Below are 16,308 nucleotides of genomic sequence, written 5' to 3'. Positions count from 1 at the left end.
GAATAAATGTACTTACGGTTCAAGGAGGTATCATCCTACCTAGGGTTGTGAAAGCATTAATCTCTAAAACTTAATAGCAAAAAGTCTTGCATTCCATGGACTATGGGCCGATGGCTGTAGGGGGTTGCTTCTACGTTTATTCTACGTTCACATTTAGCCGGGTTCAAGTTGTCGCGCCTTACACACCCCATAGCCAACCCAAAATATAGCAAAAAAATAACAAAATTTGTCCTGGTAGGTAAAAAATTTTCTATTGTCGAAGAAGAGCTGAAAGATCATTCAAAGAATTAAGAACACAAGAGATGATGGTGATAAGAAAGTCGGAAATGAAACGAAAGTTAAGAGAAGAGGTTAGAGGTTTCCTCCCGCCGTGGAAGGCGAGGCGGGGACGGAGCGACCCGGCGCAAGAACGGATTACTGAATGGCTCTTTCCCTTTTCACAGTCGGCGCGCGCCTTCCTTCGGCCGATACCCCGACGACGAGTCCGGAGTAGTTACGGAAATCCGGCGCCGGTCGGTCGCAGGCGGAGAGGACCGGAGGGATCCGCTGCGTTAGCGGAACGGGAGCGGATGAAGTTAAGAATTGCCGGGAGGGTGTTGGTTCGAGCGGGTTCGCATGTGTTGATGGTACGTGTGTCGTTTGTGGATATGGGGACTACATGATCGGGCTGTGTATCCACAGCGGTGTTGCCAGGCCGCCGACGGCGGAAATGTGTTTAATGATGTGAAGCGAAATGATTATTATCATGATAGGATGTGTGCGAAAGACCTAGGTGTATTGGGCTTAGTATGAACTATGCATCCAACTAGATTAAATACCCAAGGCCAAAATGGATGGGGAAAGGAACTGGATTGGTCTGATTAATATAAAATCTCCTAACAACTACCTAATTTACTTCAACATTCTTTCAGACCAAGGGCCAAGCATAAACTCATGTAGTGGATTCTAGTATCAGTTTAGAAGTGACAGCGAAGATTGAAAATATTTGGCTTGTAACCGAGTCTAAACATATCACGGCGTAGCAACTTGTGGAAAATCGGGAATGACTATGCCTCATCCAAAATCCGGTTTAAAATTTTAATATTTACGGCAGCTTACGGGTGCAATCTAGCCCCATAACTAGCGGGTGTAGTCAATACGTTGATACGTCGGGGTTTTTGTTTTATGGTGGTAATGTTAATGCATGATTACTAGAATATCTAGGTGCCAATGTAGGTTCATAAATCACTTGATCTGCTGCTAGATCAGAAGTGCTCTTATTGCCTAATGACGATGTATTCATAAGGTGGCCTATCCTAGCTCTAATCAGACCGTGTCTTCGTAGCATGGGGTGCTAATATGACGCTTTCCATGTTTATAAGCCACCGCATAAGACACGGACAAGATTTAATCTTCATCTGTAATCTTGTCTCTTACAGCTTCAGCTGCCGTATTAACTACCTTCTCAGGTGGCTTCTCAATAACGATGGGTGGTACTGCAGGTGCAGAAAGACCACCACCTGGGAGGGGTGTTGGGGTGTCGGAGGCACTGTCCGGAACGGGGATACGAATGTCCTCGGGAGATCCCGGAACCGTTCTGGGGTCGAGACCTGGAATATGGATACGCTTGGCCTCATTTTGATATGCACCTGGGATAACCTCGATAATCTCGTTCCGTGGAAACTTGAGATTCGGGATATCCATTGTGCTACAGTGCATAAGATATGCATAGAGCACACGTAACACACTCTCGTGGGCAATGATTAGCAGGTCATTCTGCTCACGCTCGAGTTCTAAGATGATTGGCTCAAGTCGTACAGCGAGATCGTGGTATGACTCAGCACGGGGGTAACGGTGATGATATGGGTCGAGTTCGTGCTTCGTGACTTCCTCAGTATATAAACGGCGAATAGCGCGCTCGCTCAATCTTTCGCATACCCCTGGATTGATTTCGGCCATCTGGCTGCGTTGGCGCACCTTGTATCCGAGCTCTTTAAAGACGTCTGCTGTTTGTAGAGTACGCATACGCGTTGAACACCATACTGCGAGCGGCCGTAGCGGTGCTGTTGGCCCACCATCTTTTGTCCGTGATGCTCGCTCCCGTTCGCGGTGTTCGATCACCGTCTCAGTCATTACCCTAGCATACTTGAGTCCTTCCCCAGATAATGGCGCATCTGCCTTATAACTATCCTCTTCAGTCGCAGCGCCAGGTCGGACGAAAAATGTGGCCCGAGATTTGACGTGAGTGTTGGTCAGATAGAAGACAATACGGTGCGAGAGGTAGTTGAAAGATACGTTGTTGTAGAAGAATTTCTGGCCAGCATTAATCATTTTAATATAATTAAGTTCCTTTTCGTCCATAGTCTCAAAAGTGGGAATCTTGGTTTCCATGCGTTCCAAGTAAAGCTTTGCGGCCTCATCAGGATCCATATTGGCAAACTACTGACGTCAGTTATCTACCATTTTATCAGGAAATATTCGAGGGCCATACATCAGGGGAACCAATCTTAACATTGCGGGCATTCTCCCGGAGGAGATTTTCGTCATCAACATAGGACTCGAGGAACAATGTCTGAAGAGTCGTTAGTAAAGATTTCGTCACTTCGGAAATTGACAGTGTAGCTCACCTGGACATCGTGCTTGGCAAATTCCTTAGCTAACGATCGACGACCACTCGCGGTCGGGTTCACCGCATCGTATATTGCGACTTGTCCATTTTCATGGTTAAGCCAACCATAGATGTCCTCGCGACACTTTTTAAGGATCTTCTGGCGTAAAACGACGGAGGCCGGGGAGGCGTTAGGATAGAAATAATCTTCAGGAACGTGTCCACCTTGACCAACAGTAGCTCGACGGTAATCTCCAAGGTGGAAAATTCGCGTTTTCACCCCTAACCTAGAGCAAATGAGACAATACTCAAATCAGCAGGGGAGTCATTCGCCTACCATCCCAAGTATCGTGCTAACGAAACGGCAATATGGCTGCAAATGAGTTAAGGCTGTTGAACATATAATAGGTGGCATGTCCAAGCTTACGTCTTGCCTCGCGCTGGAAGTCCCACCATAACAATTGCAATACGACCAGAATGGAAGAGTCTTCCTGACATGGTGCTATATAACTGGGCCGGGGCTCTATCGCCATCGTCGGGGACATCATGAATTCCATCGATGAAGGTGCTGCTTTTGCGCCGGTATCTTGGAGCATTTGCGGCGATATCCGCGGTGCTGGTAGAGTTAGTATCAGACTCTCCTTCGCAGCAAATATCGCCAAGATGAACCTGGCGCATGTTCGTCGAAAGGGGAAACGAAACTAAGTAGAGGTAGCAGTCGTAAGACAACGAATTGAGATGAATTACGAAGATGATAGTAGTTGAATTCTGTTCAACCAAAGGAAGTCTATGCCACAAGTGGTTATAACGGACCTAGAAGACCCAGATATAAACCAAACCAAGGATAGCAACGAACTAACCATTGGGATGCACCGGTTCTAAGATCGAGGAGATTGATGCGCTGCAGGTGCGCCCAGATAACAAGACAAGCATCAAGCAAGGATGTTGCACTTACAGTAGTGTATCCATGGTGGTAACGACCTGCCTTAGCAGCCCTTGTACATGGGATTATCTGGGTCGTCAAAGCAGTAGCAACAACCGGGCTAGCTCATAGATCCGGACGTAGCTAGGGTAAATAGGTGTACGTATATGACTATAGTTCACTTGCAATGAGTTGACTCAGAGGAGAGCCTCCGGGGTTCTTATAAGAATCGAGGCTTAATTGTGGCTGCTCTGAGCACTAATGTCTAGATTGAAGTTAGGAGTGCATGTTTTCTTTATAAAATATAGGATCATGGCCACGAAAGATGATGAACAGATAGAAGCGATAGGGCCCAAGATCTAGCCGCCGTAAAACCATTAATAGGTAGAGCTAAAGAGACGAAGATGATCACCTTTGACATAAGCATAGAATATCGAATCTCAAACGGAATATCGCAGTTAGGGATCTCAGCGAAGGCTCAGAGATGTGGTAATCGCGGTAGCTGAATTGTCCGTGTAAAATTTAGATGCTCGGTTAATGCGAAATAAATGCGTGGAATATATTTCCCGTGAGGTAAGACAGAAAGATCTAGGGTTCATTCGTTAAGAGGAAAGGAGAGAAAACATATATTTCGTTTGAGTGTAGTCCGTAAATGAATGCTGAAGTGGGCTACCAATCAAAATAAATGTAAATAATTGAGGGAGAGAAAAAGATGTAACTTTGTAGGTTACCGATCTTATGAGCGTTGAAGGTAAAGGCTAGAAAGTTAAAAAGAGGTACCTACGCACAGTTTCTACATGTGACATCAGTGGAGGTTTAAGTTTGATGTTCGCGGGAACTGACCAGGGATTATTAGAGCTAAGCAGCTAGGTATACGCTAGGGACGCGGCACAAGGATTATTCCGATATAGTAAAAGTGGAGCAAGCTCGCTAGGACAAGGATGTTGATCTCACTGACGCCTTGCCCCAAAAAGAAATCATTTTTTTCTCGACACTTCTGCAAGCTAATCAAAAAAAACGACGACACCTTGACCCAATTGTCGGGAGCTCGCAGGCTTGGGAAGCTAGGAAACATTTCGCCTTTACGTCTTGTTCATTAGGGTCCTATATTTTACTCTTCTAAGGCGAGAATAAATATTCAATTTCTTCCTTTGTAAATCCTCGCGTTGCGCCGAGTTTTTCTGTCGTCATTCCTTATCAAAGACGTCACTCCGATTGCTTGACAATAACCCCCCTCCGATCATGGCCTCCAACCTCGGGTCGCTGTCGGCCGGGTCCTCACCCTTGGGCTTCCTAACGACAAATCCTATAGCAAATGCAGTTTCCGATGCATATAAGTCCTTTTCCGAACGACGAGCCAAGCTTGGCTTGTCGAATCCCGGCTCCATTGAGACACTCGCGAAAGAAGTTCAGCGCGATGTTTCCCTTACCAATTATATGCACTCCGGAATAAGAGCAGACCTTACAAAGGCTATTAGCTTATCGCCTCTCTTCCAAGTGTCGCATCAATTTGCTATGGGCGAGCACCAGAATCCTTATGCATTTGCGGGACTCTTTGGTACCAATGATGTGGGTTTATTCATATCAAATGCCTCTATTTTCGTCACATAGATCTTAGGTTAACAAATATTCCCACTCATAACAGGTTTTCCTCCAAGGCAGCATGGATAACAGCGGCTTGTTGTCAACGCGATTCAACTATCGATGGACCTCTGCGCTCACCGCCAAGATGCAATTCCAAATAGGAGCTCAGGATATGGCCTCTATTGAGCACGAGTATGTCGGCAAGGACTTCACTTCTTCCTTAAAGATGTTGAACCCTTCCTATCTTGAAGGCGGGTTAACTGGTATCTATATCCTCAATCACTTGCAATCCGTTACTCGTAAGCTTGCTCTCGGTATCGAAGCGGTCTGGCAACGAGCCGCATTAAACCAACCGCCCGAGTCCGTCCTATCTTACTGCGCAAGATATAAGTCCGATGATTGGATCGCAACGGCGCAATTACATGCTCAAGGTGCTTTAAACGCGACATATTGGCGGAAGATCTCCGACAAGGTGCAAGCTGGCGTCGACATGACCCTCCAGGCCGCCCCCAGTCCTAATCTGATGGGAGGTGGTCTGCAGAAAGAGGGTCACACATCATTCGGTGTTAAATACGATTTCCGTATGTCAACGTTCCGCGCGCAGGTCGACACAAAGGGAAAACTGGGTTGCATATTAGAGAAGCGTGTTGCGCCACCTGTCATGATGTCGTTCTGCGCTGATGTTGACCACTTCAATGTAAGTTTATCTCGAGACTGCAAGTATGAAGTTCCAATTCTAACTCTATGGTTTACAGCAATCCGCCAAGGTTGGCCTTGGAATCAGCATCGAGTCTGGTGGTGAAGAATTGCAGGAGCAACAAGAAGCTCTCGGCGCTCAAGCTTCGCCCAATATCCCATTCTAAGCCACCGTCTCTGTCATATTTGGATGACTTCCTTCTCCGCAAAAAAATAGAACATCCCCTCTCCCACCATCGCACGCCTAATACACAATTTTAGCAATCCACCGCCAGGACCCCCATCATAGTCACGGGGCTGACTGGCGCGCTGGAGACCTCGTGCAGCATCAACCATTTTTTTTTTCAGCCCCTGGTCCTATCAAGCCTACTTTATGCCTTTAATGTGGTACACATGTCGCTGAGTTGGTTGGATTCTGCATCAAAAATTTACGACTATAGACTTTCTTTTCGCATCGGCTACGACTTGTTCATCGGAGTTCCAGTGTTGGGCTCATGAGGACAAGGTCGAGCTCTGCCCGCTTTGATTACTGGGTGGGGAACCGCGAAAACGTGTACAATTAGGATTATGTGACCACTAGGAAGGCACCAGGGCGGCGTGGTGATTTTTACGCGCGATGGAACGATGAGGGCCGTGGCATGGTCGTCGATGATATTTGAGGATTTACCTCGAAGAGACGCTTGTAATTTTACCGGAGTGCTATACATAGTCACCCAATCTGTGTATAAATCCACGACAATTTACAAAGGACCCTTCCTGCATCTACCTAGCGTTGAACACTCGCTAGAAAAATGGGGATAGGTCTAGTCCAACCCCTACAAAAGAGACTGAAACTTTATAGGAGGTATGTGATCATTGTTAATAGAAAATGACTAAACATAACATGAAATAATTAAGGAAAGTGGCTTTGGTGATGGATCATAATGAAGCATCGCATTGAACCACATATAATACATGTAGAAGGTTAAGTATACGCGATGCGACAGGTTATGACTATAACGGAAGTTAAGTTCCAAGTTAGGTATTTAAGGATTTCGTCAGGTTTCTTCCGAGTAGAAAACTTTTAATGTACGTTTGGTGTCCTGACTTTAGGTGTGACACAAGAGATCGTGGGTGCGGAGCCTTAATTCACGGCTTGATCATCGCCATCCACGAGGGTAACACTACCAGGCCTGCTGATTATTTATCCACTCGTAATCCATACACCGCTCTTATCTATCTAGTTAAGTCCATCCGTCCAGTGCCGCCGCTATAGACCCTATCTCTAATCGGGGCCAACCCAGGCTCTATGGACGACCGATCGGGAATAATGAACCATCGCAACCTACCTTGAGTCCATCTCGATGGCTTCACCACAGCCAATTCTGCCTTAGCCAGGCGCACAAAGAATCGGTGGTAGCGGTTACTGAATCGAGCCTCTCAACAGTTTTCCATCAATCATAACCCATCGCGAAGATCTAATAATCACCCGCTCCAGGAACAGCCAAACCCGTGGGATCATTCTAAGATGCTAGAGTTAAGTAGGGTGATGAATGGCGCTTAAATAAATACAAGTAATATAGTGATATTTAGAGGTTCTTGATGATTCCCTCTGAACAAGTATACCTAGGCAAATAATCGAGATTCACTCAAGTTTTATGATATATACTGTCAGTAGTCTGGCTGTACGGAGCAGTACATCATGAGAAGTATCGGGAAATCCCCTTATCGCCGTAAGAGACCCCTATTGCCGAACATAAAGACGAATGACCTCTCCGACTACTTGTTTATATATATAGTAGTTCCTGTAGCAGTTATTTGCGACCTTTTTGCGCCACAACAGAGTTGTTTACTCCTTTATATAGTTAGCTTTATAGCATATACCTCTTGAAGCCTCCTGTATCTCTGAAAGAGCCTGCCTCTTATTCCTAAGGCATTAAAATTCAGTGGAGCAATAAAATATCCATCATTATATCTCTCTTCTGGCTTCTGTGCCCATATCCTCTCTCCATTGCAGTCGATGAAGAGATCCTAACAGTCTGTTTGACTTTCTATAGGTCTTTCGATAGACACTGTCCAATATAAGTAAAGGCCTGCTTAAATTAGTACCTACCTGGTACGATGGCATTTCACGTAAAGAGGGGGGTTACCGTTTCCGACTTTGCTGGCTTTCTTGATGGCAATCTGAGCTTAAGGCAGTTGGGATACTAACACCCGGTTTTCTACTGCTAAACACCACATTCCATTCGCTACCATCCAGTTAAAGGGCCTCATAATGCATTTTAGGCTCGTATGCACGGTGGAAAGGGGAAAGGGGAAAAAGGAGATACTATCCCGAGATTGAATTATTGCCATTGAGACTGCGAAAGGACCCTTTACAAGAATTGCGCAAATACACATAGAAAGTACCCAGACCCTTTATGCCTCGTCTAGTATGCCTAAACCATGCGGTGTGGCTTAGTGTACCCAGTCGAGCTTCGATAGGACGATGCTAAATTTTCGATTTGCTTTTGCAAATGTGACTCCCAATGGTCTCCTATGCAAGTACAACAAAAACGCTTAAGATCCGCCTAGGCCCCATTATCCCTACGGCGTCACCGTTATAACTTCCAGTATTCTAAAGTTATACCCCTTTAAACTACCATCTCATCATCAGCTTTATAACATCTTCAGTTCCCAACAAGAGGATATATCGGCCTGATTGATATCGTATATATCCAATAGAACACAATGCCCAAGGCTGCTGGGCCGCAAGAGCTTCGTAATTCACGGCTAGAGGAAAATGTTATTATGTTTAGTCTGTTGAACCTATTTCGGCTTGCACATATTGTCACTAACTTAAGCCTTAAGATGGTTGGGGTGTTAGAGGCTATAGCGAGGGTATGGCTGGGAGAGAAAAAGGTATCCCAAAGCTAACCCACATAGGCAGCGGTATTTTATTTAGTTAGTCTTGGGATTGGTGGCTTTTGTTTCATCGTACGTATACGCCTCGCCTCTTCATTTTTATACCCCTCATCATCGTTCCAATTGTGTGGCGTGTGTATCTACAGAGGAGATGAACTGAAAGAAAAGGAAATTTACAGATTTTGAAGATTGTTTGAGGCCAAAGCAGAATCCCCTAGATGTACTACTCATTCATTACAATACGTGCTCTACCGGCTTACTCCGGTTGAGTCTTGGCTTAGTCAATTTTGGCGGAGTATCTAACAAGTCCGAGACATTATGGCAAGGCGTATACCCGGAGTTCTCTAGCCAAATCGAAGTTCATAGGACTCTAATAGTGAGGTATCGGGATTCCTATTTGAGGTTTGTAAACACGCGTCCCGTTCTCGGACGGCCCGTATAACGCAATGATCACCCCCAAGCCCCGGTATATCCGGTGGATTAGGATTTATCCCTCGATGATCTTCACTTTAACACTGCATTTTTCGGCGTTTCAACAAGCCCCCTCGGTCATTTCACATTTGGACTTGACTTTTGACTTGTTGAGTTAGGTAAGCCGAATTTTAAGTAATGTAGCACTCGACGCTCGTATGATAGTAATGAATACAATTGCATAGACGCTCTGAAAGCCCGATTCTGGATACTCGTTAGAATTCGTTGTCATTTAAGAACATCGGTCTGTCTGTAAGGTGGCTTAAAAAAGACCTACTATCTCCGAGTTCATATCGTTGGCCTGAATATTGCTTTTATCTACTCTTCAGCCCAAGAATCCCGGCTATAACGGCACGCTTGCCCCTGTATATAATCTCTTGTCAAGCAGAAAATGTGCTGCTTAAGTTAGATTTCCCTACGTAATGAAGTATCATGCCAATTCTCCATCATCCTAGTACTATTTATCCGTGGTGATCGTCGCTGCGCAAAATATCATTTTCAAAACTCATTGATCAGCATTACTCCTTGGCTCCGTTGTCTTCATCTGGGGAGACCTTATGTAGGACAAGGGTCATCGGTTAGGAGGTAACGGGTGGCTTTTTGGGACTATGTCTGCACACGATAAATAATGACTTCGATTGCTTTTTTGCATATAATTCCCTATCCCCGTAGCGTGGCGTTCGTACTTGGCCATGCTGTCATGGAGGTGTAGAAATTTGGTGTCACCTCTTGCTTCTTAGCTTTTGTGAGACACCTGAAAATTTTCAGAAGCGACTGCTATTACTCGACGCCACTTCTGATAGCCTGCATATCCCTGCCGTATCACCGATGACAGATTGAGAACATCCAGCAGTATGGTCCATAAAGCCCTATTAGCAACTGTCCTTCTAGCATCAGGGGTTCAGAGTGTGGTGCTTCCAGATGGCGGACTCCAATTAGCTCCATTAGATGCTCACGCTTCAGAATATGTAAGCGCTGATATCTGGCCTCCTAAATCAAGACACAAACATATCTAACAGTTAGTTAATAGGGACCGGATCTTGCCAGCGCTTACCGTCGTGATGAGCCCAAGCCTAAGCCCGAGCTCAAATCTGTAGAATCACTGGTAGCTGAGCACCAAGCTCGAGGTCGGGAGTAAGCGCACTCCGCGAAGATGATATTATTAGGTGGCGCACGACATATGCACCTTGCCGTCTCATTTTCAGTCCGAATCTTGGAGATGGATCCGATGGGGTACGACTAGTGATGGTAAAAGTAAAGATTAAAATGGAGATTATCTTATAGGGGTGCCAATAGGTGCTGCCAGGAGAATGTAATTATTTAGGGGAACGATAAAGAAAAATTCAAAATATCAACTTCTGCTTCTCAGTATTTCACTTAATAGAAATTAATGTGTAGAGACGGAAAAGGGGTAGATGGAGATAGAGGCAAGAATTGAACCCCGCACCTAAATTAACAGAAAAAGGGGTTGCCAAGAGGTGACACAAAGCTAGCTTTCTTGATAAGAAACCGATAAGGAATTATCGATAAGAGGATCCTCATAGAGCTTCAATACGTGGACGTGGCCTCACATATTACTTATCTCCTACACATTCACAACGTCGACATCGAATTTGGCGATTGGACTAATAAACAACAAAACATTAGTCCATGTATATGCGGGGGACCTATATCTGAAGAGAATTACCCAAATTCCTTCCAAGCCCCCTAAATTCTGGGCATTCGAACTAGTTAGCCCGCCATGTACAACTCCCTGACTCGAATACAAAATGTATTCGGCTTCTTCACTACCGTCGCATTCGTCGTCGCCGCCCTAATCGCCGCCTCCGACTTTACCACACCCCGAACCCCTAGCGCGACAATAAAAACGACAAATGTCCAAGTGTAAGAATTGGTCCTCGAATTTGGCAGGTAAATGAACAATTTAGCTAATACTAGGACTATGAATTAGAGTAAAGGGTCGGCCACATTATTACAGCACCAAGAAAGAGGAATATGCCATCATTAAGTTTTCGCTTGATGCCGACTTCTCGTCTTTATTCACCTGGAACACGAAACAACTCTTCGTATACGTAACAGCCGAATGGCCCGTCGCCCCCGCCGGCGCCAATAGCATGAACCAAACCAACAAAGCCGTAATTTGGGACACCATCATCACGAGCCCAAGCTCCGACCACCTGAGCAACATTGGCCCCGCAGCATTGAAGAAGTTACGCAAGAGCGCCGCCGGCAAGACTATAGATCCTAGCCGGTATGATTACCACCTCTTTTCTCACTCCCAGCATGGATGATTGGACTAACGAGGATCACAGAGGCAAACTCACCCTCAAGAACCAAAAGCCCAAATACCAAATCACGCACCCAACGGGCCGTATCGCCGAGACCGACGACGTCAAGCTACACGTCAACTACAACGTGCAGCCGTGGGTCGGTATTCTGACCTGGAACCAGAACTTCGATCTCGGGTTATGGAAGCGGATGAGCGACGGTATTAGCAAAGCCTTCGAGTTACCTGCGTTAAAAAAGAAGGATGGCGAGGATAAGAAGAGCACTAAGAAGCCGAGGTAGTATGCTAGATGGTTCGATGTAGAAGTGTCTTTGATTTGGGCGTTAGGGAATTATCTAGCGTATGTTAGGAAAATCGTAGCCTGTTCTTCGCAACACCGTTTTTTCATGATGTGACTTTGAGGTGATGCTAGGCCGCCTTGCATTCTGTGTATGTGTACCCGTGGAATGAGACACGGCGTATTATGATACGTTATGAAATTACCCTCACTATCAGTCACCGACGTGTAGAAGAAGCTAGAATCGAGGTACTTAGCCAGTCACAAAACCACTGCGCTCTAGGAAGTTGATCCCCAAGGCTTGGGGATCAATATCTCTACACACAATAAAGCACTTAGCTTGAGTTATAGTGCACGAATCTTACAAGTCTGAATCGAATACGTTTTTCGTAATTCACCGACTTATGTAACAACCGGCGAAAGAACCAGCCAGCTTTCTGCTAGGGTATATGAGCAATGCAACCTTTAAATACAACCGAACCGACCGTCTACGCCATTCCATGCTGATATGTACGAGGTGAAGATGATACCTCTCTCAATACATCCAAAGCGGGCCTCTCTCTTCTCTACTTTCTCAGCTTCGAATCTCGTAAATATGCGTGACTACGATATACTACGTAGATTTAGTCTGAAAGATCGACGACTTCGTGCGATTGATTCAGCTCATCGTGAAGTGTAGCCGAAGCCATTCGGTCGCCGCGCATTCGGCCATCAAAATAACGACTCGTTATCGGCGACTGTTCTTCATCTTGGACCTCAATCCTCGCTGGGCTGTATTTCTTGTAAGATTGCGGGGTATCTTCTACCTCCACCGGTGTGTTGCCTCTTTTGACATCGGCACGGCTCGGGGTAGACATGCGCTTTCGTTCCTGAGAGGGTTCCGAGTCGTCGACGACCACGGGGGTAGATGCCGAAGAGCCACAAGCGGATTCGGGGAGCGGTGAAACGAACTTATAGGCCTCCACTTGCTTCGCACTCTCATTATTACTAGCGATAGACCTCTCCCTTGCATTTCTGCCGTCTGCGGTAGGGGATTGAGGATACGAACCTGGCATATGATGGCCGTCTTCTGAATCAAATGTAGTTTTAGTATTTAAATCAATAAGCCTGGGGGTAGGTGACCTCGATTTTGTTGCGGCTGCAATTTCGCGCTCCTTGGGGCCCTTTCCCTCATCTAAGGGTTCAGGCACATATTGATCGACGAAGTCATTCTTTGCAGGCGGAGCACTTTGTTGGTATGCTTGCTGCTCATCCGCTGCCTTCCTTCTTCTTAAGAGGACAGCTTTGTTGCGCTTCTCTTCTCTATGGTCATCTTCTTGACTTTGCTGCTCCATTTGAAGTTTGAAAATCAAGCGCCTAATTTCATTTCGAAGTTGTGACGGGTCAAGGTCCCAAGAAATTTCACGATCGTCCAGAAGGAGGCTACGGACAAATCTGTCGGGGTCTTTTAGGAATTCCTGTATGTATCCCAGCAAAAATAATCCACAGTCGCAATGATTTGTCTGTTCGGGGACACCTCTCGCCTTCATGCCCAGCGCTCCAGGGTTTCCTATCTCGATACCTTTCTTGTCCTTAAGCTCTGCAACCAAATATTGCTTGAGGCTGCCACAAGCTGGAGAATGTTGTATTCCTAATGAATCAAGCGTGATAATCCTTGGCTGATCTGGATTATACTTTCGAGCACTCGGGAAATTCTTCTTCCCAGGCTTCTTTCGTTGGTAATTCTCGTTTAGTGGGGGGAGCTGTTCCACATCTGTTTTAGAGCTGTCCTGCTCTTGATCGACCACCTGCACGTCTGTTTCCTGCTTGTTCGAATCTGTGGCTATTCTCTGCTTAGTTTCGTTATCTGGGGAACCAGAACTATTGATTGACATACGACTCAGATGATTTGCCACGTCGTTTTGTGCTGTGGCGACTACGGCCTCTGCGTTTATGGACTCACCAGGTTTTCCACAATGGGGAGAAGCACTAGAAGCTCTCCTAGAGTCGCTAGCATCTTCCTCGACGGTGGTTGTGTCTCTGGACCGCGTGTTGGAAGCACCACCGTTGCCTGGGGACGGGAGAAGCTTCGGTGCGTTGTAGATGATGGCAACATACCAATGGGAAAGTTCATTGATTGGGACAATAATGTAGTCTTTCGTGAAGAGATCGACTTTGGAAGTCCATGCCTTGACACTATTGTAGTTGATAGCCTGGCCCGCCTTAGTAGACTTGAGTTTTTCGTAGAAAAAGGTATTCTGGAAATAAATCCTCTGGGCTAGATCTGGTCTCTCCTCTTCCAACGAACGTTGAAGGAATCGTAGATAGAAAATTATTAAATTATCATTCAAGAACTGGCCCTCGTCCAACCGAGGAATGTCTTCTTTGTCAACCGTAGCCCGGTTCTTTCCGTGAGGAGGAAAAACAAGAGAGTTACGCCAGGTCTTCTCCCAGCCAGGGTTTTTGATTGTCCACGCTTCGGGGTCAGGCAATTCCGGGGAATCAGATTCTGTAGAGGAATGTCTGAGTGCAAACGTAGAACGGGTCATCCGCGACGATCGTCGTACATCATGGCGCTGCAGATCATCGGATGTAATTGTTACTTTAGTGTTTGAAGGCATAGAGACGGGCGCTTTCATTAGATCCTTCGCCTTTCCCTGGCTAGGTGGAAATTGCAGCTGGTTCATGGACTTCGCTTGCCTTGCTGCGTTGTGCTCTATGAGTTTGATGTCATCTCCTTTCGACATATCATCTGTGATAACGGTATTTCTCTTTGCCTTTTCCATCATGGAGTCGAATGTCTTGTCCAGCTTGTCCCTATAAACCATATTAATGTTAAATCGCAGGAGAGAGTATTAAGGGACTTACTGGTCTATCGGGAGTTTGATAATTTTAGGTGGCCGTACGTCTTGTCTACGCAATTCTGCCCATTTTATGAAACGACGGAGGTCGTCGGGATATCCGAAGTTAATGACCAATTTTTGGTTGCCACTAATTGTAGCATCGATAGAACGATCAATCAAGGCTAGGTTGGAATTCAGCCCAAAAGAATACTCGATAACCTTGACCTTCGATAAGTTGACTGTGAGGTACGAGTATCGCTTCATGTGAACTCCATCTATATCTTCCGGTCGAAGAATGAAGCTAATGTCTCCCAACTTAAGGAAGCATTCGTCCCCAGAGCTCGCCTTCCGTGCATCGTATTTAAACTGTCCTGAAACAGCCTGTGCAATGCGAAGCCTTTCGTCAATGATACCCTTAGCGCACACCCAATCTGGGTTGTTATTTTGCACACTGGCACTCTGCGATCTGATAGGAGACGACCCCGAAAATATCGTTGACGGAATATTACCTCTATCAGATAAACTCCGAGAGTGAGTCGTAGACCGTTTCGCTGGTAACTTTGCTTTCATGTCTTGTGCTTCTGGTGCTAGTTCATCCGAGCTAGATTCCACGTTCCCTGGCATCTTTCTCTTCCTTCGATATCCTATGCTCTCTGTATCGTCGACAATGTTATCAACCACTATGGCGCCGCGTGTCTTTTTATTCTTTTGATACTGCGGGGCGAAGTCTCCAATAGGCCGCTCGTCAGTTTTCCTTGGTTGTTTTGGGAATTTCGTCGCAGTTCCGGCCCCCCCGACAAATTGAACCTCGCCGTCACTATCGTCTAGGTTCGTATCGGCTGTGTTGGCTCGGCGGCGCCTCTTTGATAGATGTACTTTGACGTTACGTTCCGAGCTTCGATATTCGGAGACATTCATCGGGACTGAATTGGTACTTTTTGGATTGGGCGACTGCGATTTTAATGTCTGTCCAGAGTCGTTATCGTCGATAGAGCGTTTGCGCTGGTTCCGCTGGTTCGGGGGACTATCATCCCTCAATTTGGGGACGAAGCAAAGCTGCGTGTGTGTATTATCCTCTTTCGTCTTATTATCCTCGGTTTTTTGACGCTTCGCAGGCGGTGGGCTTGAAAGGGGACGGGGAGGTGAGGATCGTGCAAGGCGCGAAGGGGTTTGGTCGGTGTTACCAAGTTTGTTTATAGGTCTAAACGGATTTAGAGAGCTAAGCTGCTGCAGGAGTTAGATACAAGTCAAGACTACGTATTGGTTATAGAACGTACAAAACCACTACCTGCCATGTTGCAAGAACCTCCCAAATAGTATTGACTGGCTAGTTCGATTAAAGGCGAATGGTCGCGGGTCCGACTGCTCGAACCTCCCCGGCGATCTCGGAAAGGATGTCAGGTGAGGTTGGTTGTATGAGGGATGTATCTCTTTAGTTTAAAAGTTAGTCGCCATCGTCGGTGGATAGAATTAGCCTCATAGAACCCACCAGTCGACATGCTTGTCCTAGGCCCTCGTTTTCAAAGCATGCAAGTCTGTTAAGAAGGTCCAGCCTATGCGAATAGGCATCTCTTTGTAGAGTGGGTATTATTGACAAAGGAACGTGCAGAGGTTTGCTGCATGGAGTCAGCAAAAAATAGATAGGTATGTAAACGTTGGTCTAGATCAGAAGCCTGCCTACACCCGGCAACTTACTCAACAACCGAAATTCGGCAAGGAAAAAAACAGGTGACTACCTATAAGCAGTCAGAGAAATTGTCTAAAGGTGCGATATCAATA

The 16,308-nt window shown here is 46.0% G+C and overlaps 5 protein-coding genes across 5 annotated transcripts; 3 read left to right on the top strand and 2 right to left on the bottom strand.

The window, feature by feature from the left end:
• Nucleotides 1-1,050: 1,050 nt before the first annotated feature.
• On the bottom strand, nucleotides 1,051-3,769 carry F4822DRAFT_396047 (bifunctional 6-phosphofructo-2-kinase/fructose-2,6-bisphosphate 2-phosphatase). Its single transcript, XM_051457481.1, has 6 exons — nucleotides 3,543-3,769; nucleotides 3,015-3,288; nucleotides 2,925-2,960; nucleotides 2,607-2,874; nucleotides 2,471-2,551; nucleotides 1,051-2,418 (listed from the first exon to the last, which is right to left on the bottom strand). Exons 2-6 carry the CDS (start codon nucleotides 3,263-3,265, stop codon nucleotides 1,387-1,389), a joined length of 1,668 nt encoding a protein of 555 aa, XP_051317000.1. The 5' UTR covers nucleotides 3,266-3,288; nucleotides 3,543-3,769; the 3' UTR covers nucleotides 1,051-1,386.
• Nucleotides 3,770-4,751: 982 nt separating this feature from the next.
• On the top strand, nucleotides 4,752-5,956 carry F4822DRAFT_427075 (eukaryotic porin-domain-containing protein; the record flags this gene model as incomplete). Its single annotated transcript, XM_051460673.1, has 3 exons — nucleotides 4,752-5,078; nucleotides 5,155-5,790; nucleotides 5,849-5,956. 3 exons carry the CDS (start codon nucleotides 4,752-4,754, stop codon nucleotides 5,954-5,956), a joined length of 1,071 nt encoding a protein of 356 aa, XP_051316999.1.
• A 3,438-nt stretch (nucleotides 5,957-9,394) lies between these two features.
• Nucleotides 9,395-10,583, top strand: F4822DRAFT_178434 (uncharacterized protein). Its single transcript, XM_051453379.1, has 2 exons — nucleotides 9,395-10,111; nucleotides 10,174-10,583. Exons 1-2 carry the CDS (start codon nucleotides 9,998-10,000, stop codon nucleotides 10,279-10,281), a joined length of 222 nt encoding a protein of 73 aa, XP_051316998.1. The 5' UTR covers nucleotides 9,395-9,997; the 3' UTR covers nucleotides 10,282-10,583.
• F4822DRAFT_178416 (signal peptidase 22 kDa subunit) lies at nucleotides 10,523-11,869 on the top strand. Its single transcript, XM_051453378.1, has 3 exons — nucleotides 10,523-11,027; nucleotides 11,095-11,394; nucleotides 11,456-11,869. The coding sequence occupies exons 1-3, from the start codon at nucleotides 10,885-10,887 to the stop codon at nucleotides 11,709-11,711; spliced, it is 699 nt and encodes a 232-aa protein (XP_051316997.1). The 5' UTR covers nucleotides 10,523-10,884; the 3' UTR covers nucleotides 11,712-11,869.
• Nucleotides 11,870-12,043: 174 nt separating this feature from the next.
• Nucleotides 12,044-16,288, bottom strand: F4822DRAFT_396022 (cysteine proteinase). Its single transcript, XM_051457480.1, has 5 exons — nucleotides 16,019-16,288; nucleotides 15,807-15,959; nucleotides 14,555-15,753; nucleotides 13,584-14,503; nucleotides 12,044-13,529 (listed from the first exon to the last, which is right to left on the bottom strand). The coding sequence occupies exons 2-5, from the start codon at nucleotides 15,822-15,824 to the stop codon at nucleotides 12,331-12,333; spliced, it is 3,336 nt and encodes a 1,111-aa protein (XP_051316996.1). The 5' UTR covers nucleotides 15,825-15,959; nucleotides 16,019-16,288; the 3' UTR covers nucleotides 12,044-12,330.
• Between the last annotated feature and the right edge of the window lie 20 nt (nucleotides 16,289-16,308).

Source organism: Hypoxylon trugodes (assembly GCF_022578975.1).
Source record: "Hypoxylon trugodes strain CBS 135444 unplaced genomic scaffold F4822scaffold_3, whole genome shotgun sequence".
Classification (NCBI taxonomy): domain Eukaryota; kingdom Fungi; phylum Ascomycota; class Sordariomycetes; order Xylariales; family Hypoxylaceae; genus Hypoxylon; species Hypoxylon trugodes.
Note: the sequence above shows the minus strand (reverse complement) of the source record. Positions and strands in the feature narration are given on the sequence as shown.